Source organism: Argopecten irradians, chromosome 5 (genome assembly GCF_041381155.1).
Source record: "Argopecten irradians isolate NY chromosome 5, Ai_NY, whole genome shotgun sequence".
Classification (NCBI taxonomy): Eukaryota; Metazoa; Mollusca; class Bivalvia; order Pectinida; family Pectinidae; genus Argopecten; species Argopecten irradians.
Genome location: NC_091138.1, coordinates 14,185,157 through 14,212,579, shown reverse-complemented (window position 1 = coordinate 14,212,579; position 27,423 = coordinate 14,185,157). Strand labels below are relative to the sequence as shown.

At 38.3% G+C, this 27,423-nt stretch overlaps 1 protein-coding gene across 1 annotated transcript in view; it reads left to right on the top strand.

The window, feature by feature from the left end:
- LOC138322943 (uncharacterized) overlaps positions 1–27,423 on the top strand; it is a 78,910-nt gene that overhangs the window by 39,546 nt on the left and 11,941 nt on the right. Inside the window, exons 15-37 of the mRNA XM_069267202.1 lie at positions 942–1,031; positions 3,675–4,041; positions 4,601–4,917; positions 5,399–5,587; positions 6,317–6,739; positions 7,461–7,580; positions 7,878–8,558; positions 8,795–8,977; positions 9,428–9,649; positions 9,985–10,605; positions 10,710–11,336; positions 11,955–12,581; positions 13,038–13,289; positions 14,195–17,141; positions 17,827–18,002; positions 18,520–18,675; positions 20,772–21,076; positions 22,567–22,707; positions 25,409–25,435; positions 25,583–25,723; positions 26,091–26,187; positions 26,603–26,688; positions 27,002–27,250. Coding sequence (XP_069123303.1) covers positions 942–1,031; positions 3,675–4,041; positions 4,601–4,917; positions 5,399–5,587; positions 6,317–6,739; positions 7,461–7,580; positions 7,878–8,558; positions 8,795–8,977; positions 9,428–9,649; positions 9,985–10,605; positions 10,710–11,336; positions 11,955–12,581; positions 13,038–13,289; positions 14,195–17,141; positions 17,827–18,002; positions 18,520–18,675; positions 20,772–21,076; positions 22,567–22,707; positions 25,409–25,435; positions 25,583–25,723; positions 26,091–26,187; positions 26,603–26,688; positions 27,002–27,250 — 9,044 coding nt within the window. The remainder of the gene's footprint in view (positions 1–941; positions 1,032–3,674; positions 4,042–4,600; positions 4,918–5,398; positions 5,588–6,316; positions 6,740–7,460; positions 7,581–7,877; positions 8,559–8,794; positions 8,978–9,427; positions 9,650–9,984; positions 10,606–10,709; positions 11,337–11,954; positions 12,582–13,037; positions 13,290–14,194; positions 17,142–17,826; positions 18,003–18,519; positions 18,676–20,771; positions 21,077–22,566; positions 22,708–25,408; positions 25,436–25,582; positions 25,724–26,090; positions 26,188–26,602; positions 26,689–27,001; positions 27,251–27,423) is intronic.

Below are 27,423 nucleotides of genomic sequence, written 5' to 3'. Positions count from 1 at the left end.
ATTTTGGTGTTGACACGGAAAGACAAGATGACTCCTGTCTCCTGGACATTAACAAAAATCATTTTTATCATCTAGGCAAATAATAATTTGAAAATTCCATATACCGCCTGCAAGGAGACGTCCTAGGCCTATCGCTACCCACAATACACTTGATCGTGGTCTTATACATATGTATTATGTAACTTCTCATCGATAATTTGATCCAGATATATCTGTCTTCGACAGTTATATTTAGAATTATGAATATGTGGAAGGAACGTATGTAAAAGATAAAAACAACCCATCTCAACTGCTATTCCGGGACCGTGAAATGTAATATTGGTCACCTCAGCCCAAGCACAGGGGCACGCAAATTATTCATTATGTAAAATAATTCCTATGTACGTCATGTCCACATGACTGAAAATTATATATTATGTAAATATCGGTTAGCTCGTAATAATAATAATAAAATCTTTTATTTAACCAGGGTTACATATTTAGACAAGTCTAATTTACAATATGGCCCTGCATCAATATATACAGTTATCACAGACAACAGTTTAATACAGACAATACCTTAATTTAAAAGACATATACAATCATATCAACATGTAAATATGGTTGCTTTCTAAAATATTGGTAGAAAGTATAAAACTAAAATTGTGAAAACACATCCTTAAAATATTTTTGTTTAAAAACAGCAACACTGGGGGCATTTCTAATATCATTGTTCAATCCATTTAGTAAATTAGAACAAGTGTAAACAAATGAACGCTTAAAATAACTTGTTTTAGCATTAGGAATATAAAACTTGTTTGAAATTGAAGATCTGGTATTTCTCATACTAACATCCCTAATATAGGTAAATATGTTACTGAAGACAATAGGAGTATCCCCATGTAAAATTTTATAAGCAAGAACAGCTTTCCAAAAAATAAAATAGTTTTCTATGCTTTCAGATGTTGATGGAGGAGTATCAATTGATAACGTCCATATCAAATCTGAACTTCTGGATGCCACTGCTGTGAAAGATCTTTACTTGCAGGAAGGTGAGTACTAGATATATTTGTTACTTTGTGATTTACTAGCTAATTTAACAAGGAAAACCATATCAAATGTGCTGCTGTTGAAATGAAAGAGAAAACGATTACATTATCTTAAAATTTTAATGTGAAGATTAATAGGGTAATATATTTTGACAAGAAGCTCAAATCTTAACAGATAATGTATACATGATGTGTCATATTAATGATAAGAAAATTTTTAGGTAAATATATTATGCTTCGATTGGATATGAATGGTATACATCATAGAAAAGTTGGCTCTTGTTTAGCATTGACATTATAACCTGGCGACATTGACCATAACCTGGCGACATTGACCATATAACCTGGCGACATTGACCATAACCTGGCGACATTGACCATATAACCTGGCGACATTGACCATATAACCTGGCGACATTGACCATATAACCTGGCGACATTGACCATATAACCTGGCGACATTGACCATATAACCTGGCGACATTGACCATATAACCTGGCGACATTGACCATATAACCTGGCGACATTGACCATATAACCTGGCGACATTGACCATATAACCTGGCGACATTGACCATATAACCTGGCGACATTGACCATATAACCTGGCGACATTGACCATATAACCTGGCGACATTGACCATATAACCTGGCGACATTGACCATATAACCTGGTTACATTGACCATATAACCTGGCGACATTGACCATATAACCTGGCGACATTGACCATATAACCTGGCGACATTGACCATATAACCTGGCGACATTGACAATATAACCTGGCGACATTGACCATAATATAACCTGGCGACATTGACCATATAACCTGGCGACATTGACCATATAACCTGGCGACATTGACCATATAACCTGGCGACATTGACCATATAACCTGGCGACATTGACCATATAACCTGGCGACATTGACCATATAACCTGGCGACATTGACCATAACCTGGCGACATTGACCATATAACCTGGCGACATTGACCATATAACCTGGCGACATTGACCATATAACCTGGCGACATTGACCATATAACCTGGCGACATTGACCATATAACCTGGCGACATTGACCATATAACCTGGCGACATTGACCATATAACCTGGCGACATTGACCATATAACCTGGCGACATTGACCATATAACCTGGCGACATTGACCATATATCCTGGCGACATTGACCATATAACCTGGCGACATTGACCATATAACCTGGCGACATTGACCATATAACCTGGCGACATTGACCATATAACCTGGCGACATTGACAATATAACCTGGTTAAATTGACCATATAACCTGGCGACATTGACCATATAACCTGGCGACATTGACCATATAACCTGGCGACATTGACCATATAACCTGGCGACATTGACCATATAACCTGGCGACATTGACCATATAACCTGGCGGCACATTGACCATATAACCTGGCGACATTGACAATATAACCTGGCACATTGACATATAACCTGGCACATAATTGACCATATAACCTGGCGACATTGACCATATAACCTGGCGACATTACCATTATAACCTGGCGACATTGACATATAACCTGGCGACATTGACATATAACCTGGCGACATTGACCATATAACCTGGCGACATTGACCATATGGCGACAGCCATAACTGGCGACATTGACCATATAAACCTGGCGACATTGACCATATAACCTGGCGACATTGACCATATAACCTGGCGACATTGACATATAACCTGGCGACATTGACCATAAACCTGGCGACATTGACATATAACCTGGCGACATTGACCATATAACCTGGCGACATTGACCATATAACCTGGCGACATTGACCATATAACCTGGCGACATTGACCATATAACCTGGCGACATTGACATTATACCTGGCGACATTGACCATATAACCTGGCGACATTGACCATATAACCTGGCGACATTGACCATATAACCTGGCGACATTGACCATATAACCTGGCGACATTGACCATATAACCTGGCGACATTGACCATATAACCTGGCGACATTGACCATATAACCTGGCGACATTGACCATATAACCTGGCGACATTGACCATATAACCTGGCGACATTGACCATATAACCTGGCGACATTGACCATATAACCTGGCGACATTGACCATATAACCTGGCGACATTGACCATATAACCTGGCGACATTGACCATATAACCTGGCGACATTGACCATATAACCTGGCGACATTGACCATATAACCTGGCGACATTGACCATATAACCTGGTTACATTGACCATAACCTGGCGACATTGACCATATAACCTGGTGACATTGACCATATAACCTGGCGACATTGACATTATAACCTGGCGACATTGACCATATAACCTGGCAACATTGACCATATAACCTGGCGACATTGACCATAACCTGGCGACATTGACCATATAACCTGGCGACATTGACCATATAACCTGGCGACATTGACAATATAACCTGGTTACATTGACAATATAACCTGGCGACATTGACCATATAACCTATTATTGTATTTGAAAATCAAAGCTAACTGGTTGAGTAGTACATTCTCAACATAAGATGGACCAAGTGTTTCTATTAATGTCTTTAAGGTTTATAATTCAGTAATCCTATAATTTACAGCCTACATGAGGATAACCTACATATGGGATATGGAATCCTCTAACGCGACTGCAACAGTCGTGGAGGGATCCCGCATAATGGATAACCAAACTCTGCAATACTGTATGGTGGAACTCCACACTGAGGCTAGTGTCGCCGTCACCACTGATCCAACAATGGGAAACGTTTTACAGATCACAGACAGTCTTACCGGGGCTTTCTATAATCTCAGTCAGTCAGATGCTTGCCTTCAGAGTATTTCTGAGTGTAAGCAAGGTATCACTGTGATGTTTTGGATAGCCGGGACGAACATATCCAACTGTGTACTAGTAGACACTACCGCTAACGAGACTGGGTCTACAGGTGTTAAGATCTGGGTCGATGAAAGGTATGGAAGTTACAGTTTACATTAAATAGTGGAGAAAAAGATAATTTTAGCATAAGGTATATTATATGGCTAAAAAATAGACAAAATACAGTGAAATCACAATCACACAATCATTATGGTAAACCCTTAAGTTATTCAAGTCCAGTGGATTCCCAATAATACTAATGCTAATAGTCCGAGAGAAAAAGTCGTGGATTGAATGTGGTTATTGACTACATAACCAGAATCTGGCAGTACGGAAAATTCACAATCCAGGTGGTTTTAGCTGGGGATGCTCTGATTTTCAAAGGGTCCATTGTATTCTAAGTATACTTGAATATATAATGAAAAGTTCAGTAAGGACTGTTAAACAATTTTAATTAATATACGGGTTATTTGATTTCTAAAAGTTTGAGTCATCAGGGTTCAACCAAATTATGTTTTCATTTTAGCACCGACAAAAGTATGACTGACAATATATGTCAACTGTGTATGTTATTCTAATCTTGAATGTAACTCTGGCAGCATTTTCCATTGTCCTGTCCCTCCTTATAAAGATTATGTTTTCTACTACCTTTAGCGGCCGAAGGCTCTATGCTTCTGTATTAGAGTTGAACTATGTATGGGAAGGCTGGATTTGGGTGGTGACTCAAGATTGGGTTCATATTGCCATCACATGGCAGAGTCATATTGGCCTGAGGTTCCACATCAACTTCCGTTGTGTGTACACAGTAACTAGGAGGGAAATCCAGACTGTCTTTGCCCCTACTGTGGTACCTTCTAGTTCCCTGTATGTAGGGTTATGTACTGACCATGTGCTCCTACATCTGGACGATCTGGAAGTGTATAACTACGCCCTGGAGTCTAGAGAGTTGTTACAGCTACAGAAAACCAAAGGTATAATGTCATATACTGGTTTTGACTCATTAAGCGTCCACATCCCTATAAGGGCGCCCCTCCCCTTTTTCAGACTTCCATTTCCATTTCATTTACTTGGAAGGAAATGCAGACTGAAAATATGAAAATTTTGTTGGTATTCTTATTGATTTCTTTTAAAAATAATTGATTTATGGCTTACTATCATTTTGTGAAAGGTAAGTCCAAATTTGCTTCTATTTAACGCCCCCGATTTGCTTCAATTTTTTAAGCGCCCATATAAGTTTTAATAAGCACCATTGTAGTTATGAGTAATGTTGATAAATACTAGCTTTTAAATAATTTGTTCTCACAGACAGCTTTGTTTCAATCACACTTTTGTTCAATGCTTGAGTATTTCTAGGCCCTCTTTGTCAACATCATTAAATCAATTGTATGTCATTTTACTGAATTCAAAGATGTATTCATATGATATCGAGGTATTGGTATCCTCTTGTTGTAGATATTGAGAAGATGATTGACTTTAATGAGGCAGTGTCTAGCAGTAATATGAACTTAGAAAAGAACATTTCCCTTACGGAAACGGTATGGAGAAACTCCCTGTTCCAGACAGTGGTACGAGTGGACAACCATCTAGGACAAAGTCCAGCCATGTACAGTAACCAGCTCCCACATTGCTTCACAAGGGCAGGTAAGCAGTCATCAAGGAGATCATAAAGGTCATTAGGTCAATATAGGGATTGGATTAAAGGAAAATGGGATGGGCTGAGAAGGTCCACAGGGATGCAATGTGAAAGGGTGAGGTTGTCTTGGAAGATGATGAACAAAATGTCAGGGGAGGGGGTTATAGCGGGAAAGAATAGGTGCAAAGGTGGATGATTGAAAGATCGAATAAAAGACAAAAGAAAAACAACAAAGACATTAAAGAAAAGGTGAAACAAAAGGAAGGCTGAAAGAAACCAAGAAGGACAGGGATACTAGGCTGACAGTAGGGCAGAGTAGGGGAAGGACTAGTGGAGTGAGATTAGGAGAGAAGGTAGAATGCTGATGTGAGTGAGAGAAAGCTGATGAAATCTTATAGAAAGGAGGATGTGGGGTTGCTAAAAGGAAAAATGATGGGGTCAAGTGAATGGAAAGAGTTATGTCGGGCTAAAAACCGAGGAAGGTTGGTCAGATTGAAAAAGATTGGGAAGGAACTACTATTGGGGAAAATCAGTTGTCAAAAGGTCATGGATGAAGGAGAACGGAGTTAAGGCAACAGGATAAATGGTAGAATAGTCTAGAAAAAGAAATGGTTATCAGAAAACAAGTTGATAGGGGAACTGAAGTATGTATTTTATACATACGGTAAATTGTATATAGTATGATTGTATTGAAGTTTTGTCAGGTGTTCCTAAGGATATTTTTTGTGTATGTTCAGATCTATGCAGTGGTCCCTTTACCACCTCTCTCTGGCTCAGACCTTTGTACATGGAGGCTGACCAGGTGTTCCTCACTGCTGGTACCAGTATGGATACAGATATGACCTCTCTGAAGATTTGGTACGACTCCTACACTGACGACTATATACTAGAAGTATTCTACGACAAAATACACTTCACTATCAATTTCTACATGACCTTGTACAAGTGGTCACATCTCATTATCAATGGCAACCTTGGAAACTCTGAACTTTATTTGTATGTAAATGGACAGGCCGCTGTCACCACAACAACCACATTTGTTGTGGACCGTATGCCGCCCGAGTACGATGTCACCTTCCTACGTGTGGGTGAAGTAGGAACATTTGAAATTGATGATATACGCCACTTCCCTTCTATCAAACAAGCTAAGGATATTTATGGTAAGCTTGTTTTTAAATGATTTTATCTGAAGAGTTTAAAAACTGTAGATAGTGCAGCCCATTTTTGTCCTGTTTAATTACATTGCTTCCCATTCCATTGTTTCCCATCCTGTCCAGATTTCATATGGAGGTGAGAAATATGATTATTTTGATGTTGTATACACATTATTAACAGTGTGAACAATCTGATTAAAATACAGATCCTTATTACTACTCCGTTAAATAGAAGATTTTACAACATCCCTCAAGGGGTCATGTTCGGATGCCAGCCGTATACCTTATATTTGTGTACTTCAAATCAAATGCATTTTCTACACATTGCTACATCAGTTGACAATGCCATTTCGTCCCAATATACTAATAACTAATAATAAACTTATACTAATAATACTAATTGTTGTGTTCTTTGGGCGAGATGACAACGTACAAGAAAATAATTCTGACATTATTTCAGACTATTTTGTCCTCTGAAATTCACTGTCAAGATTTTGCAAGCAGCAATTTGATTGGCCAATTCCAATATTCACTTGGACATTCCCCTAATGGGATTTTCTCAGATACTCTTATATCCAACGTAGTGACAATAAGGAACTGTATTTTATTCAGATTGTGTGTAAACTGGTCTGTATTCAATTACCAGTGATTATGTATTCTTACATATGCAATTTATTTTTCATTCTGATGTCAAGTAGAACTGATATAAATAATGATGTTTTATCAGAGTTAAAATCCTGCCATGAATATGAGCTTGCTGGCTTCAATGGCGTACAACAGTTGGCTATGAACTTCGACCCTTGGGATGGAGCCATGGGTTCTCCAAATGCCACATGTGACCTACAAAGTAAGTAACCTTCACCTTTATGATTTTGTAGTCTTATATCTCAAGTGACCTCTAAAATAAATAACATTGACAACACCATGAATAACCTTGACCTTTGTATACAGCAATTGAATCTCTTTATACTGCACATGACCTACAATATAAGTAACTTTGACCCTATTTGGGGCCTTGACCTTCTGGAAAGTTTATTGACTTAGAGACCTTGACCTTCTGGGAAACTTAACGGTTTACTTGTTACTTTAGTACCTGTCAGTACATGTTGAAGTAATGTATGACATTTATGATATTTGTTTTCAGGTTACCAGACCTTCCAATTCAGAATGGACCAAAATGAGACTTCAAATAGTCTTTATAACATAACTCTGGAGGACACTACCACAAACAGCATGGTATTCACGGATGGTGTACTGAATGAAGCTATCCTTCTGAACACCTCTGGACTTCTTGTTAACATCACTAGTGAAAAATGTTTTGGGAGTATTGCTCATTGTTACTTTGGATTTACCATGGCAATGTGGGTGAGGCCACAGAGTGACCCCTTGGTACCCAGCACTGACCCCTTTGTTGTCATGAGGATGGGTGGCAACCTCACTAGAAATGAGAGTGGTATCAGTATAGAGTGTACCGACCCCACAGGCCTTCTGTACCATTCCAACAGTACTCTCTGTTCCCTAGTCCTGGTGAATCATACCCGTAAATGGTCAACGTCTTTCTATCTCATGTACAACAGTTGGAGCCACCTGGCCATCACATGGAACCCGTACTACACATTAAACCTCTACAAAAACGCTCATTCGGTATCGGACCTTGGGGCAGTAATAACGTCGGAGATTGTCAGTGGATACAGTTTTATCAACCAATCAGAAAGCACGCTGTGTATTGGCTGTTTCCTTGGTAGCAGTGATGTTGTAATGGCTGTAGACGAGGTTTATTTGCTGGATATGGACATGTCCCAGAAAGACATTCGTAAACTCTACGGTAATTCTTTGTAGAATAATAGTGTATATATAATGATCAAATGTTCAAGCATTTTAAGATGCTGTACCTTTAATAATTTAGCACTTCTTCAGGTATATTTATGTCTCTACATTTGCAATTTGCAGTGCAATTTGGTTTTCCATCTATACATCCTTAGACCAAATTATTATCATATTCATTCCTTAATTATTCTCAAATTGTATCTTTTATAATCTGGAAATATGTTGATGTTTTAGGAGTTCATCACTTGTGCTCCAAAGACTGGAAGTACCTATCCCACACAGACATGTGTTATCATTTCTCAACCGCTACTGCTACCCATCCACAAGGAGAGTTAACTTGTCAAAGCTTCGGAGGAAACTTGGCTGATGAAGTGGACTTACAGACACATCAACTTTTTGTACAGATTGCGGTGGAGGGTACAATTCTATTCTAAATTATGTCAACAGTATTTTTCTGATATATGCCCTCATAGAAGAGACTTTATACTGTAGGTGTGGATGTATTTACGAGTGTTTAACTTCACAATCTACATGTGTATATATTTCACAGTGTTGTTGCTTTCATGATAAATATGTCTGTTATCTTTTTGCGACATTGTTTCATTTAATTGCTATATGTTACACATGGGAAAGTTTTTGTGCTCAAAAGGCCCTAGCATTAAAAGCATAAACTTGTCCCTAATACAAATTTGCACATGTACACTAGTGTTAACCATGGCCATGTCTGTGTTGTGCTGACCTATCCTGCTTTATCACCTACTTCCTAATTTAATGTTGAGTCGGGGGCATTTATTCCTATCATATTTCTACGATTGTCTGCAAGACTGTGGTTTATTACTGATAATTAATGATTGTTTATTTCTCCAGATGGATTGACTGGAAAATACTTTCTAAATTACAAACAACTGCCGAGGAAAGGAGCCCATGCTTTGAGAGTTCCTGACGGTAGCGTTAGGACTTTTACCACCTTTAACCTCCCCACGACCTCTACAAGGAAATGTGGGCTGCTATACAAGTCAACGACATGGAAATGGGACGATTGTGATTGTAGCTCAATTAAAACGTTCATGTGTCAAAACAACCCCTGGTGTAAGTCACTTCACCACAATTTTGATGTAACATTACAGCTGTAGAACTACTGTTAATGGTACCAAGATGTATCTGATATGACAAGATTCATAAGTAATATAAGGAATACTACTTATGAATCTTATCATTATTGGAATACTTAATTAATACTTTACCTTATTAATACTTTAACTAAAGCAGCTCAATTTTTGGATTGGAATTTGCCTTCCTTATCAGAAAAAAGGTCTAATTCAGCATCTTCAATTTTACCTGCCACATTGGCCATTTTCAATACAATGTGTACAAACTGAGTAAGTTGTGGCTCTGTCAATGACATTGTTTTGTTTCTCCAACAGATGCCATGGCTGAGCCTTTGTACCTGAATCACTCCTCAATCTCCCAGACTCCGGACCTAGTTCATCAGTGGACAGGCAATGTTGGATACAAGAGGGGAGTAACATCATATACTATGGCATTAAATGACACACAACTACATCAGGTGGCATCAGATCGGTGCCTGGTTGACCATCGTTTCTGTCATAACGGACTGACCATTTCCTTCTGGCTGCAGGTCTGTAACAATAGTGCGGGAGACAATCAGATGATACTGACCACTATGGACAGTCCTACAGTGTATGGACTGGCCGTGTACTGGAACAGGTCTGCTGGTCTGGTTGTGGACATGAGGACACAGGATAACTTCACTAGGACTGTCACGCCCATCTCAGAGTGTCACTGGAACAACATTGCTATATCAATAAATAACGAGACAAATGTGCAGATGTTCATCAACGGGAAAGAGGTGGCTGCAGATCTGACTTACAACGAGACAGACACTGCCGCACTTGTTCTAGGACATGAAGTGCAGGTCTCTATAGGAACACAAGCGGATGGCAGTCAGGGACTTGTCGCCATGCTGGATAATATTACAGTGGTTGAGCATAAAGTCCTGGACGATGTCCATCTTCACCAGACAGGTAATGTTATTATTATATCAAAAGTAACATTGCATTGTGTAACATTATGGAGAATTCCATGTTGCCTTGAATGTTGTACTATAGCCTAACTTTTTCACTTACAGTATATGACAACTTTCCTGACTTCCACCTGACGTTTGACAACCATTCACTAATACTACCCAGTTCTGGAGTGTCTAGTACCTCTGGTTGGCATGGAGATTGTCTGACCTTTGACGGAACAAACTCGACCCAGTTTGAAGGTCATCTATATCAGGATTGCCTTGTGGCCCCAGACTTTTGTTGGGAGGGTTTCACCCTGTCCTTGTGGCTCTACCCTACAACAGATGCAGGAAGCCAGGGAATTATGTCAGCCAGGAGTGACTACAGGGGCCTGGCCATGGCTTACTATGTGTCCTACCAAGGTCTACCCAACCACCACTGGCTGATCATACAGGAGAATAATGTGGCACACAACGTCCCATTCATCCTGTCTAACCATGTCTGGTCTCACATCATCCTCACCTGGTACAGTAATGGCAGCACAGTCCTCTATGTGAATGGAATAGAACAGGGCCAGACGGCATCAACTACAGCTGTTACCACGGGCAACCCTCCACAGCCAACAACCTTCACCCTTGGAGCTATCTCTGGATATAATGACATATCTTCTGGTATATTTCAGGGAGCAATTGATGAATACTGGTTTAGACCTCGACCACTGGAAAGCAACACAATGCTGGATCTTTACAGTAAGCATAAAATCTTCATATATTTTCTAATCATGTCTTATTATATCTGACTAAGATTTCTTGTTAGTATACACCAGTTCATCATGAGATCAGCTATACACTATTATTAGCTCACCTGGTCCGAAAGACCCAGATAAGCTTATGTCACACCGCTGCATTTGGTGTCCTTCCGTCTGAGGGGCAAGGCCAAAACAATTAATTTGTCTATTTTACATAAAAAAGACTTCTTCTTTGAAACTACAAATTTGAATGTGCTCATAATGCATTGATACCATCCTTATGGTATACGGATTTATAATTGCTGACACCCTGGGAGCCTGAGGCTATTTCCATATAATGACTATATATATAATCTGAAACTAGGCATTGGATAACTTTCATATTGCATTCAATTTGGTAGCAACCTTATGGTATATGAATTCAAAATTTTACAGATGGTGGGGTTGACTTCCTGGAGACCTGAGGGGCGGGGTCTAAAGGGATCAATTTTGCTTTTCCCAATTCTAAGAGAATCTGTGATAATTTCTATATAAATTATTGAGTGATACAGGCCCTCTGGGCCTCTTTTCAGAGATGCCTTACCCTGTAAATTGCAAGTATGATTTTGCTATATTGTAGAAAACTCTACTTATGTACGGACCAAGTTTGTAAATAGGTTTGAAGACTCGCCACCTCCTGAGTATGGAAAAGCAACGCTTGTTCAGGCTGTTTACGGGACTGGTTCTAGCCTTGTGTCTGGCCAGGACTGGCTAAACCTAACGCAGAGACTAGTGAACCAACCTAACTGTGTCCTTGACATTGACCATTGCATACATGGCTTCACTCTCAGTCTGTACCTACAGATGATACAGGAGAACGACACAGACCAAGTTATCCTCACCACTGGAGCTCACAACTCTCAGGGGCTCGGCATTGCTCTATTGTACACAGCCATGAACAAAAGTCTGCCGTTCCGACGATACCTTGAGGTGACCATACTCACCACCAACTCAGAGTACAGAACTTGGTTTAACATGCAGTGGTGGACATGGAACTTAGTCACCATTACATTCCATCCAATGTTTGGGGTCAAGGTTTATGTGGATGATATCTTGACCTCAATGAGTGATGCTGGAGCTCCACGTGCCATTGCTCCGACTATTTTCACCCAGGACTTGCTCATTGGGGATGTGCCATTTGGAAATCTCTGGCTCGGTCAATTTGCTGTGGATGACTTGCAGATTCTTGATAGAGCAATGTTTGAAGGTAAAGTAATAAAAAACAAGAGAAGTGTACAGCAAGCATGGGGTGAACCTATGTCTTTGGACTAACAGTACAGTCCGTCCACTCATCAAAATAAGCCCCAACTCCCTCTAGTTCAAAAGAAGGAGAACATATCATTATATACAACTAAAGCCTTCTACTCTATAAACAACTTTGTATTGGTTTAGGTCATCCATGCAAGATGTCTAGGGAACTTTTCATTGGCTTCATTTATTTAGATCTCACCTAACTGGTCAGCTTGTAATAATCAAACAGTGTGATTTTTAGGCAAATTGAAGTTAAGAACTAACCAGTTTATTAAGTTTAGGAACATTCACAATGCTATATCAATTCTAGCTTTGTCATTCTGACCAGACTGAAAATGATAATACATGTATATTGGAATTGTGTTTGTTTTACTTTTTTTCTTCATGTTTTGTCTTTATTTTTGTACTACAGGTGATCTATGGATGCAGCATGTTCACTCTCACCTACAAGTTGATGGAGTGATGGTGTGGGACGACGTAACCAGAGACGAGTGTCACCATCTCTGTGACAACACCACCTGTTCTGTTTTTGCTTTCTGTGATGACGGAGCATTTGGCTCCTGTGTTGTGTACTCTGACAATGTCACTAGTAACTTCTCTAGTGATGCTGTACATAGTCATGCTAGCTGTGACCTGTTTACAAAGATGAACACACTACACCAAGGTAACAATACATAATTAACAAGAGGACTATGGGCCTTAACGGTTATGTGAGTTCTAAAATCTTGTCCTTTCAGTCCCTTGCAGTCAGTACAGTATAGCTTGTCAAAGTTGACTCTCTGTCTTATCCAGATCACTGTATTCTCTGGCGTAATTGTATGGCATTTTTGTCTTAATTTTCAGTAAATATAACCTGTATAATCCAGAAACCTGGCTATACTAGCCAAATATGCTGGTCCCAGTGACACCCAGTTTAGACAGGTTACACTGTAGATAATGTAAATAAATAATCTTGAATCTGATAATCTGGCATTTACATGCTACACATGTGATAAAATGTATCTACATGGGGTTCTTGCTTATTACAAAGAAATCCATCGGATTAACTGACTACTAACGCTAAGCAAAAAAAATTATTGTCAATAACTTTTAATATCATAAACTTTATTTTGGTAGTCCTCAGTTTTATATGCTTCATTGTAGTCATAAAGACCTTGTTTAATATGTTTGATACCTGTAACTTGGAATGAAGTTGAAGGTCATTCATTAAAAGAAGCTTGGTGGCCCTTCATCCCAGAATGCCACTAGACATTGATCAGGTGTTTGGGTCTCTTGTATATTGAAGAAAAGTTGATTTTAAACATTTTTTTGCTTTTCATCCAGTTATCTTGAATGAAAGTCAAGGTCATTTATTTTAACAAACCAAACATAATTGACAGCCTTTCCTTCCTGCATGTCACAGGCCAAATTTCAAATGCTTGGTCCTCTTTGTTGAGAAAATATTGTTTGAAGATAATTAATTCTAAACTCTTGTGACCTTAAATGAGGAATTGATTTTTTTGTTCAGCTATATTTATATATGTTTAGCTGAATCAGTTGTATTTGACATGTTTTCGTTTGATGTTTCAGTTCAGCTATATGGCTGTTTTCCTGCATCAGTTATAAATGACATGTTACTATTGCCGGGCCCTGCTGACATCTCTTCCTGTATAGATGCGTGTATAGACAATATCACCAAGACACGGTATGCGGCCTTCAACAGTCAGTGTTACTGCGGCCTAGAGACAATTCCTATTGCAATTACTGCAGCTGATTACAATACCAATCAATCATGCACAATTCATGAAGTCCTTGTGTACCAGTTGAGTGGCCTTCGTGAATTTCTAAATGTGACTGTTCCGATTACCTCATTAGATGTTATGTTAGATCCTGGGGCGGTAGTCATGGTGGATCAGGACCTATATGTTACCTTTGTAGCAATGACGGAGCTAGCGTATGCAGGATTTAGTATCAGTGCGGGAGACGGACGGGATACATACTACACAGGCCGAAACTACACCACTCTGGTCTACCCCACCATGGGCCTGTACATTCTACACATAGAGGCCCTCAATGAGTTCAGCTGGATGACAGATTCTATTCCCATCTATGTTATGACGTCTTTGGAAGGTGTAGAGATCTACTCAGAAAACATTACAGCCACTGATACAGCCCTGGCAGTAACACTTAATGTTATAGGGGGCAATTATGTGACTTGCACTCTCATATATGGAGATGGGTTTCAAGATAGTGTTTATCATGAGAATACTTCAGTGCCATTCCTGTTTAGTCATGTCTACACCCAGGAGAACATCAACATGATTAACGTGACCTGTGCTAACAACGTCTCCCAGACCCAGACCTGGAAGACAGTGGTCAGTCTACACGCAGTAGAAAACCTTACTCTGACTGCACCACAGTGCTGCCCTTTAGGTGACAACATCAACATCACTTGGTTCGCTGACCGAGGGTCAAATGTGTCCCTCAATCTCTATCATAGTGACCAGTTAGTGTTTGAGGGGGAGCAGTTGACCTTGGCTGATCCAACCAGTTTACTGGTAAATTCTTCAATATATCATGTGACAGGAATACATACGTTCAACTTGACTGTTACTAACATTGTGTCAGCGCTTGTTCAGCAGGCTACAAATGTAAACATTGCAACTGAAATTGGTTCACTGAATATCAACATCTCAAACCAATTTGTCAGAGTGGATGAAAGTTTTTCTTGTGCTCTCTCTATATCTAATATGTCTATTGCTGATGTCATTATAGACTTTGATGATGGAACTACAGACAGTCACTTCTCATTGAATCACACAATGTTATATGAATATTTAGTGAAACACAAATTCTCATCCGCTGGAAGTTTTCTTATCAATGCTAACGCTACAAACTGTTATAACTCTGTGAACGATTCAACGACTCTTGTTGTTGAACATCCTGTTGATGTATTAACTGCAGCGGTCATCACTGTTGCTGACCCTTTTGATCTTCTCAAGGTCAACTTGACTTTGGTCAATGCGTCCACTCCACATCCTACAAGTGCTGTATGTGATATCAACTTTGGTGACGGTGGGACAGAGACACTAAATCCTCTTGTTTTTGTGAATGGATATATAGAGCTAAGCCACAACTACTCAGCCAATGGGATATTTACCATTTCCGTCTTTTGTCATAACAATATCAGCAGTTTCACACACATTGAGAGCGTCAAGGTTGGAAGTGATATTGTTGGATTGTCCATCAATACTCTGAGCCATATACCCCAAGGTTCTGTTTCCTCCATTTCTATCAACATTGACTCCGGATCACTTGTACTGTACTCCATTGACTTTGGTGATGGCAGCCCACACTACAGTACAACCACACCTGTCACATACACAAATGGACAGATAAATGTCACTCACCACTTCTCTCAGATAGCTGTCTACACACTGACGGTCACTGCCAACAACACGTTTGGCACCGTTATCAACAATACCGTCACTGTATCCATCATGGAGGAAGTCACTGGGCTTATTTTCTATGGAAGCCGGATCAGTAAAGTTGGCTGGCCGGTGGACTTTTATATTAGGTTTCTCTCACCTGGTACAGACACGTGTATCCACTTCTCTCCAGGTGATGGTACTGAGTATGTATATGGAGGGGCGAACTGTCCCCTAAAGACTGAGTACTCTGGTTATATCTACATAGACTCTACAGACAATCCACTAGAAATCACTCATGCCTATATCCTTCCTAATACTTACCATATCACTGTACAGGCTGAAAATGAAGTCTCTGTTGAAAATGATCAGATGTCTGTTGTCATCCTCGAGTTCCCTTGTACATTTCCTAAAGTCACAATAATGGGATTTTCCAGCAATATTTCCCGTCCTAGTTACAGCTATCCGTCTGTGGCGCTCACAGTGCGAGCTCTAGCAGATACGTACTGTATGCCGATACATAAAGTTATTTTTGAGTGGAATATAATGAGTCACAGTGGTAGTTTTAATAGAGCCAGCATTAACATGGAGTCCCTCCCATATCTCTATATACCAGCTTTATCATTAGGCTACGGACTCTATGTGATTAATGTCACTGTGTACATAGAAGGATTTCCATTTTTCAATGATACCAGTATCGTGTATCTGTATGAAGATCCAACACCTATGGTCCTGGAGTTGGTTGGGGGTGAGGAACGCACAGTTCCTGTAGGAAGTACTGTACTCCTTGATGCCAGTCACTCTGTGGAACTGGATTTTCCTATTCATCAAACGCTATTTGAAATACACTGGTTTTCTTGGACGAGTCCTGATGAATTTGATCCTGTGATCCATGAAGCATCTGCATACTTGACAACCCTTGATGTCACCTTTCCTTCATTACCTGCTGGGGCCGGTGACAATACAACAACAGTGACGCTCCCTGGCGCAGACTTGGGGCAGGTGATGACCAGGACAATTGTGGCTAAAATGAGTCTAGGCACTCGGGTGAAATGGAAGGTACAAGACATTCTAGTGACAGATACTTCAGTCTCCATGCTCTCTATAAAGTAAGTCTAGAAAAAAATAAACTTTTTTATCTCTTATTTTGTCTATACTTTTAAAATATGTACTGTTAAGCAGCTTTCTTTCACAGATACTAGTGATTAATTTTCACAGAACATAAATAGAATTGAATGCTATTTTATTATATCTTGCTTTACAGGCTGTAATAACAGGTGTGTAGAAAATTGTTACAGCATCATCAGCTCTGACTTACCTGACTTTAATTACAGGTGTGTAGGGAATTGTTACAGCATCATTAGAGCTGACTTATGTGACTTTTATTACAGGTGTTAGATAATTGTTACAGTATCATTAGCGCTGATTTACCTGACTTTAATTACAGGTGTGTAGAGAATTGTTACAGCATCATTAGCGCTGACTTAATTACCTGACTTTTAATTACAGGTGTGTAGAGAATTGTTACAGCATCATTAATGCTGACTTACCTGACTTTAATTACAGGTGTGTAGAGAATTGTTACAGCATCATTAGTGCTGACTTACCTGACTTTTATTACAGGTGTGTAGAGAATTGTTACAGCATCATTAGCACTGACTTACCTGACTTTTATTACAGGTGTGTAGAGAATTGTTACAGCATCATTAGCGCTGACTTACCTGACTTTAATTACAGGTGTGTAGAGAATTGTTACAGCATCATTAGAGCTGACTTATGTGACTTTAATTACAGGTGTGTTGAGAATTGTTACAGCATCATTAGTGCTGACTTACCTGTACGTGTGAAGGGCGAATGTCTTACCTGTACTGAGTACAATCGATTACAGCTGACGTATTTATGGAAACTCTATAAGGTTGCTGGTATACAAAAGACCCTTATACAAAATCTGGATACCTGGACATATACAGGTATTGTCACTGTTAATGTTCTTTTGTCACTTAAAAATTGACTAAGTGCTTCATTCCTTAAAGCCATGGCTTATATTAGATATAACTTTAAGTAACTTATAAGTGATGTGATAATAGATAATCTTTATCTACTTTCATGTGCGATTCATTTTCGTGAATTTCGCGATCAAGATAAATTTGCGAAAGTTTTTCTCCGCAAATTAATATCTTAGACAATTCTTTCACAATTGAATTTGAAGATGTCTTCATTCAAAATTTGAATCTGCAAAACTGTATCATCAAAAATATTTTGAAATGGAAATCACACAGTTTAGTAGCCTTGAAAGAAATATGGCTTACAGTATTTCCGACTAATTGGTAAACGGCACAAATCTTATGGACAAATGATGTGTAGGGAAAAGGTTATCAAAATCTTTTTACATGATTTACATTAGAGATATACAATCCTAAAGATATTTGGTAAGTGTGCATTAGGTATGTTGTGCTTTGTTCTGTAACTATGGTTACGTTTCATCAGGTATCAACAGTGCTAATCTAGCTATAAAGCCAGGATTGTTAGAACCTGGAGAAATGTATGAAGTACGACTGGAATCTGGGGACGACTACTGCAGCCGGACATTTAGGGTAACCTGGTCACCATACAATGGGCAATGTCTGACCAACATCAATCTAGGTATGAATATTGATGCATGTACTTGTTAATGACATTTTGGTACTAATATCTATCTTCATCATGCTTCCTGGTGTCTCAAATGTATTTCAATACAGTTTATCCTGTATATAGAGACAACTTGGCTATAAAGGCCTATTTCCTTTGGATGGTCTTTATAGGCAGGTTTGACTGTAATATACTTTATAATAAATGAACATTGTGTTATTAATAAATCAAATATTGTTAGTGTTATATTGTTGTACAGACAATGACTGAATGAGGGATTTTCGTATTACCTGCATGGTGGCTCTTACACAAACAACATAAGGGATCACTGTAATATATTTACATTTTCACTGCAGTCCCACTATGTAACCTTACCAAGCGCAGTTGGCAGTCATATAGACAATGAACTTCAAGCGCTTATTATGACGTCATTATCATTGTGACGTCACAATTGTCGTGCCAGCGATCACGGAAGACGGCTGTTCAAAATGGCTGTTCCATCCATGACGATAACGAATGATTAATTCATGATATATGCAAAATTCCTTGGGATTTCATCATAAAATTGTAACCAAATGTAAATATAAGCATTGAACGTCTTTAAGTTGGCATTCATAACCAATATGAATGCAAACTGGACAGAGGCAAATTCAACATGAAGCGCTAGCGCGCTTCATGGAATTTGCCTCTGTCCAGTTTGCATTCATATTGGTTATGAATGCCAACTTAAAGACGTTCAATGCTTAAATATTTACATATGCTCCTATATAATCAACGGGAGGGGAGTTGCGTTCAAATTAGCATAAACGCAATGACGTATGAATACAAACGCAGTGCAGGTTCGGACTACTTCTAGTTCACGCTTCGATAAGATTTTGCGTCATAAGTTGACGGATTTTAAAATAACAATAAAGAGTTTTTATTAGATCCAATTAAATATGTATTTGACATCAAAACAAAACATGTGTTCAAGCATTGTAACGGTAATAAACTACAAAATGAATCGCTGGTCGGGGCTACAACCGGGGGGCTTTCCTCAGGAATGTTCGAGGAATCCCATAGTTACGTCAGATGTACATGTGTGTACGGTCACTCATCTCACCTAAATATACAGAACATCTGATTGTCGGTGAATAATTCTGGGAGCGTCTACGCGAACAATAGGTTAACAGATCATATACAGGTTTCCAGAAAAAAAACATTACAGGTAGCCTATCCGAAACAGTATCATCAGTTTAAATGGCCCCGTCTTCGTATTCAAAATAGGCCTACACACACGCAAACACTTGTCTATCCTCCGTACAATAAAATAAAAGTCATGACTGCGAAGAATTTAGTGTATATCGCATTCTTAGGCCGATACATACATGACAAACATTCAGCAGCTCAACGGTCATACCATCAATAGGCTTTATCACACTCACTTTCCTCGGTTGAAAATCAAATATGGCGGCTCGCTTCACTTCGGACCGCATCACTACCCTGACAACGATACATACCGGTAGTCGTTCCGCCTTGGTTATCTCAATTTTTATTCGAAATGGACATTATTAATATATATTATCAAATTGAAAAAAAAAATTATGTTGGAAATAATTGAAAAGTGTCATTGTTGTATTTCAAACCAAACTAAAGCTATAACATTCACAATCGGAACTATATCTTCGGTCATCCTGACTACCGTAGTTACCCAACTTAGCAACCATCACCGTTTTAAATTGTACGTAAAGGTAGATTTATTTATGTAAATATATAGATTGAACAGTGTTTTGATTGCGTTAAAGGTGGTATGAACGCAATGGGATACAGACATATTCTACATGTAGCGCTAACGCGCTACATTGAATATGTCTGTATCCCATTGCGTTCATACCACCTTTAACGCAATCAAAACACTGTTCAGTCTCTATATGACATCTGATCCACAACAGCAAAGACCAGTTTATCTATCACTATTGAGAAACACAAAAATTATTGTCAATTAAGTAATAGACAGTTAAGCAATGTATATTGAAAATTTGAAGAAAAAAGGGTTAAATAAATAGGCAAAATCGATGTCAACATTTATACAAGGCTTGAATTTTGATGTTCAATTTGATTTACGTTTGCAGGTTTGGCATTTAAAAGCAAGTTCATTGTGTCCTGTACTGATTGGCTTGATGAGGGTGACAATGCAGTAAGAGATTATACCATAGACAGACAGTATACCCGTAACTATGAGTTCACCTTCTATCTCATGGTCAACACCAGCACTGAATACAAGAGGACGCCATTTTTCCGAGTACTCGGATCATGGGCTACAGCCCCAGAAATGATGCTCGGCGAAGGTGATCCCAACCTTGACAACCAGGTGGAGCTTGTAGTTACTATCAAAGATTTTTATGGAAGTGTTACCACAATTACAAACTCTGTCAAGGTGAGAATTCCTGGTGGTGTTGTTGTAGTAGGTATGAATGTATCTGTAACCACAGGTGTTCGTTTCTATTATAAGTATAAATATAATACTGGGTCAAGGTCTATAACTCGGCCGGCCATATAACACTACCTAATTTCAGAAAAAGTATGATTATTAACCAACCGTATAAGATATGATAATAGGAATACTCTCAATCGACAGCCAGATAATTTATCTTTAATTTGGTATATGATACAATATAAATCATGCCGTATAAATGTCACTAGGTATCCAGAAACATCGGGAAACAGCCAAATTTCAACTGGTCGGACACTGTGGTGTGATCCGATAAACATGCCAGGGCTCTAATGGGTAACTCAAAAACCACTGCATGTCAACACTTCATCGTCATAAGAATGAAAGTTTGGTAGAAAACAAACTTACCGGTTAGTAAATCTATGGATAATATACCATCCATTTGCCTAACGTAGCCCTTTGAAATTTCCGATTGAAAAATTTATATCTCTAGCCGCCATGTAATTATGTGTGCAGTAGATTTGTTTTGTCGGCGTTGATTGGCTCTCGAAACTTAATTGACCAATCAACGCCGAGAAAACAAATGTACTACACACATATCAACATGACGACTAGAGACACACATTTATACAATCGGAAATTTAAAAAGGCTGTATTGAGCAAATGGATGGTATATAGATAAACACTGACATACCGGTAAGTTTTTTTTACCAAACTTTAATTTCTATGAAGCTGAAATGTTGACATGCAGTGGTTTTTGAGCTACCCATTAGAGCCCAGGCATGTTTATCGGATCACACCACAGTGTCCGACCAGTTGAAATCTGGCTGTTTTCCGATGTTTCTGGATACCTAGTGACATTTTTATGGCATGATTTATATTTAATCATATACCAAATTAAAGATAAATTATCTGGCTGTCGATTGAGAGTATTCCTATTGTCATATTCTAAACGATTGGTTAATAATCATACTTTTTCTGAAATTGGCTAGTGTCATATGGACGGCCGAGTTATAGACCTTGACCCAGTATTATACTTATACTTATATTAGAAACGAACACCTGTGCTGTAACCCTGGTCAGTACTATATACCACAATATATCTCTCAGCTAGGGAGAAATTCTCTTTAGCTCGAATGGTTGGACATACGACTAGTAATCCAGAGGTCCTGAGTTTGATTCATAACGGAGGCAGTGATAAAAACTCCTGCGCTCTATTTACATATCTTTAAGAAACTTTATTACATTATCATAATTATACCCACCCCAATGCATGTTTTAAGTTTCTGACAAAATGCATAAAAGAGCACTTTCAGTAGTGTGTTGTGTCATATACCAAGGTTATTTAAAAGCAGAACAGGCAAGACATACAATTTTGTTTAATTGTTGTTGATTTTAAATTAATTTTTTTTTGGTTCTATGACTTTTACCTACCCAGAGTATTTATCATCTTGTTTCTATTTTGTGTACATCAGGTTATGCCCCCTGTTTATACCTCTCTGGAGACCACAAACTGTACAGAGATGGAGTTGTATGAGGCAGAGAAGGACATGATGGGAATCCTAATGCTGGCTAATGGTATTACAAACAGACTGAAACAGGACATCAGTCGTAATGTAAGTAAACTCAAACAGGACATCAGGCATAATGTAAGTAAACTCAAACAGGACATCAGTCGTAATGTAAGTAAACTCAAACAGGACATCAGTCGTAATGTAAGTAAACTCAAACAGGACATCAGTCGTAATGTAAGTAAACTCAAACAGGACATCAGGCATAATGTAAGTAAACTCAAACAGGACATCAGTCGTGATGTAAGTAAACTCAAACAGGACATCAGTCGTAATGTAAGTAAACTCAAACAGGACATCAGGCATAATGTAAATAAACTCAAACAGGACATCAGTCGTAATGTAAGTAAACTCAAACAGGACATCAGGCGTAATGTAAGTAAACTCAAACAGGACATCAGGCGTAATGTAAGTAAACTCAAACAGGACATCAGGCATAATGTAAGTAAACTCAAACAGGACATCGGGCGTAATGTTAGTAATTATTCACTCAAACAGGACATCAGTCGTAATGTAAGTAAACTCAAACAGGACATCAGGCATAATGTAAGTAAACTCAAACAGGACATCAGGCATAATGTAAGTAAACTCAAACAGGACATCAGGCGTAATGTAAGTAAACTCAAACAGGACATCAGGCATAATGTAAGTAAACTCAAACAGGACATCAGGCATAATGTAAGTAAACTCAAACAGGACATCAGGCATAATGTAAGTAAACTCAAACAGAACATCAGTCGTAATGTAAGTAAACTCAAACAGGACATCAGGCATAATGTAAGTAAACTCAAACAGGACATCAGTCGTAATGTAAGTAAACTCAAACAGGACATCAGGCATAATGTAAGTAAACTCAAACAGGACATCAGCGTGAAGTCGTAATGTAAGTAAACTCAAACAGGACATCAGGACAAACTCAGTCGTAATGTAAGTAAACTCAAACAGGACATCAGTCGTAATGTAAGTAAACTCAAACAGGACATCAGGCATAATGTAAGTAAACTCAAACAGGACATCAGGCATAATGTAAGTAAACTCAAACAGGACATCAGGCATAATGTAAGTAAACTCAAACAGGACATCAGGCATAATGTAAGTAAACTCAAACAGGACATCAGTCGTAATGTAAGTAAACTCAAACAGGACATCAGTCGTAATGTAAGTAAACTCAAACAGGACATCAGTCGTAATGTAAGTAAACTCAAACAGGACATCAGGCATAATGTAAGTAAACTCAAACAGGACATCAGGCATAATGTAAGTAAACTCAAACAGGACATCAGGCATAATGTAAGTAAACTCAAACAGGACATCAGGTGTAAGTAAGTAAAAGTAATCAAACAGGACATCAGGCGTAATGTTAGTAATTATTAACTCAAACAGGACATCGGGCGTAATGTAAGTAATTATTCACTCAAACAGGACATCAGTCGTAATGTAAGTAAACTCAAACAGGACATCAGGCATAATGTAAGTAAACTCAAACAGGACATCAGGCATAATGTAAGTAAACTCAAACAGGACATCAGGCGTAATGTAAGTAAACTCAAACAGGACATCAGGCATAATGTAAGTAAACTCAAACAGGACATCAGGCATAATGTAAGTAAACTCAAACAGAACATCAGTCGTAATGTAAGTAAACTCAAACAGGACATCAGGCATAATGTAAGTAAACTCAAACAGGACATCAGTCGTAATGTAAGTAAACTCAAACAGGACATCAGTCGTAATGTAAGTAAACTCAAACAGGACATCAGGCATAATGTAAGTAAACTCAAACAGGACATCAGGCGTAAAGTAAGTAAACTCAAACAGGACATCAGGCGTAATGTAAGTAAACTCAAACAGGACATCAGGCATAATGTAAGTAAACTCAAACAGGACATCAGGCATAATGTAAGTAAACTCAAACAGGACATCAGGCATAATGTAAGTAAACTCAAACAGGACATCGGGCGTAATGTAAGTAAACTCAAACAGGACATCAGGCATAATGTAAGTAAACTCAAACAGGACATCAGGCGTAATCTAAGTAAACTCAAACAGGACATTGGGCGTAATGTAAGTAATTATTAACTCAAACAGGACATCGGGCGTAATGTAAGTAATTATTAACTCAAACAGGACATCAGTCGTAATGTAAGTAAACTCAAACAGGACATCAGGCATAATGTAAGTAAACTCAAACAGGACATCAGGCGTAATCTAAGTAAACTCAAACAGGACATCGGGCGTAATGTTAGTAATTATTAACTCAAACAGGACATCGGGCGTAATGTAAGTAATTATTAACTCAAACAGGACATCGGGCGTAATGTAAGTAATTATTCACTCAAACAGGACATCAGGCGTAATGTAAGTAATTATTAACTCAAACAGGACATCAGGCGTAATGTAAGTAAACTCAAACAGGACATCAGGCGTAATGTAAGTAAACTCAAACAGGACATCAGGCGTAAAGTAAGTAAACTCAAACAGGACATCAGGCGTAATGTAAGTAATTATAAACTCAAACAGGACATCAGGTGTAAGGTAAGTATCCTTGAACAGGTCATAAGATGAAATGTAAAGTAATGATTTATAGAATTAATTTATATAAACTTTTTACCTTGCTGTACAACACATAAGATGAAATGTGAAGTACTTACAATACAATATTTCATAGGGAAATAGTTATTTTCATCGCACATGACTATGATGAAAAAACTAAAATTTAACATCCATGTTTTTCTCTCTGTTACAGGGTGAAAACCAAGGATATGATGTACAGGTAAGAATTTTGTATTCAAAAGACAATTGTACCATAACGTATCATTACGAACTAAATAAAGCATTTTCATGTATAATCAATAATTATCTAGAGAAATGAGTAGATAATAAAACTTATTTTGATATAGTGACTTTATTCCTTATTTAGGTGATGACAGCCACCATTGATAAACTTGCTGATAACGTCCACCTTATACAAGATGAGGTTCTGGCTGCGAATACAATAGATACCTTAAATAACATGATCACTATGGACAGTACGATGGATAACCTACAGCCTGATAACAAGGTAAAGTTGGCATCAGCTGTATCACTGTAAACCAACTCCTTTGCGACTATTTTTCGCAATTTTCATTTTAAAACAAGGTCACAAAAATCAACATTTCTGGAATTTAAAAACTGAATAGAAATCGAATGTAATGGTGTAGATATCATTCACAGAAATAAACATTCATAACTTTTCAATAACCCATCGGTAAAAAAAAGAAAGAAAAATTCAGAACAATACCTTTAGCGTTCAGTTTTTCATATTTTTCAAAGATTACTACTAACATGAAAAAAGGACAATACAATAGTCAAATCCTTTACTAGGCTCACAATTTGAGTCTCTCAAAGCAACCCATTACAAAACTGTTGAATTAATTTTATTGTTGTAGATGAAAATAGGAGAACTCTACCAGAATATGGCCGGTTCATTGCAGCAACGTTTCAAATCTTCCATGTCATCAGATGAAAAACAAAAGCTAGCAACAGGTAATCAAGCTTGAATGGATCAGGATTCAATGCTCAAATATTCATTAAAGTGGCTTTTCATACATTGGGTTGTTTACTGTTTAGCTGTATTTTTATGAGGTCACTATTTTTACAATTTCCTGAATGGGACATACTTGTGGAAAATGACTTTCACAGTTCACCAATACCTATAATTCTTGAATTTATACAATAATTTTGTCCTTAAGCACTTTAATGAGTTTCTGAATATTTTGCTGGTGCTTACAATTAATGGATTTCTATGAAAATGCAAATTAAACGAAAATAAACCACCCATGAAATCTAACTATTTTACTGTATAATGTTTCTGGTGGAACTTGAAGTGTAAATAAAGCAGTAATTGGTACTAAACTATTCCATTATTTGACCTTTTGACATTGAGTTGTTTGCCTTTTAGACCTGCTGAGTGGTGTAGTTACCTATGCACAGAATACAAAATATTCTACTGATTGTTTATCTGGATGTGATGCTAAGTTAAAACAAGTAAGTATGACACAAAACCTGGATATTCTTATCATCATCGATCCACATGTTCTTGTTGTAAACAATGTTTTTAATATATATGGGTTTATGGGTCAAGCATATACCTTCCTAGATGTTTGGAGCATGATTAAGGTTCTACTAATTGTAACAATTTAGATTGAATGGAGTTGGCTTTTTCACATCCTGTTAAGTGGTCAGATTTAATAGAGTTGGCTTTTTCTCATCCTGTTAAATGTTTAGATTTAACGAAGTTATCTTCTCTCGCCCTCAAATTGCATTTTTGATACCACTTGCTCTCCTCTGTTTTCTGTAGGGCGAGTTTGTTGTAGAGTTTATACAGATCACTCACAACATATCGTCCATGTTACTGGAGGATACCGTACCCGGGGAGGAAGAGAGGATCGTTAACATACCTCAGTATAAAACCACGCTGTGCGTCAAACGTCAGGAGGCACTAGAGGTGCTGAGTTCTACACTGACCCTCCAAGGTGAACCTGTGTTTGATGTGCCTGATCTCTCGGGGATCATCAATATTCTAGAGAACAACTATATAGATGTGGAGGTAAGTTATTTGTGAGACAAAAGCTGGTCGGTTGGTAATATGTGGTCTCTGATGATCTTCAGTTTTTGTTGTACTGTGGGAACTATGGTATCAAGTTGTGGGGGTGGGGGATATGAGTGCTATAGGTAGGTTTGCTTTGTGCCTGTCCATCATCTTCCATACAATTAGATTGG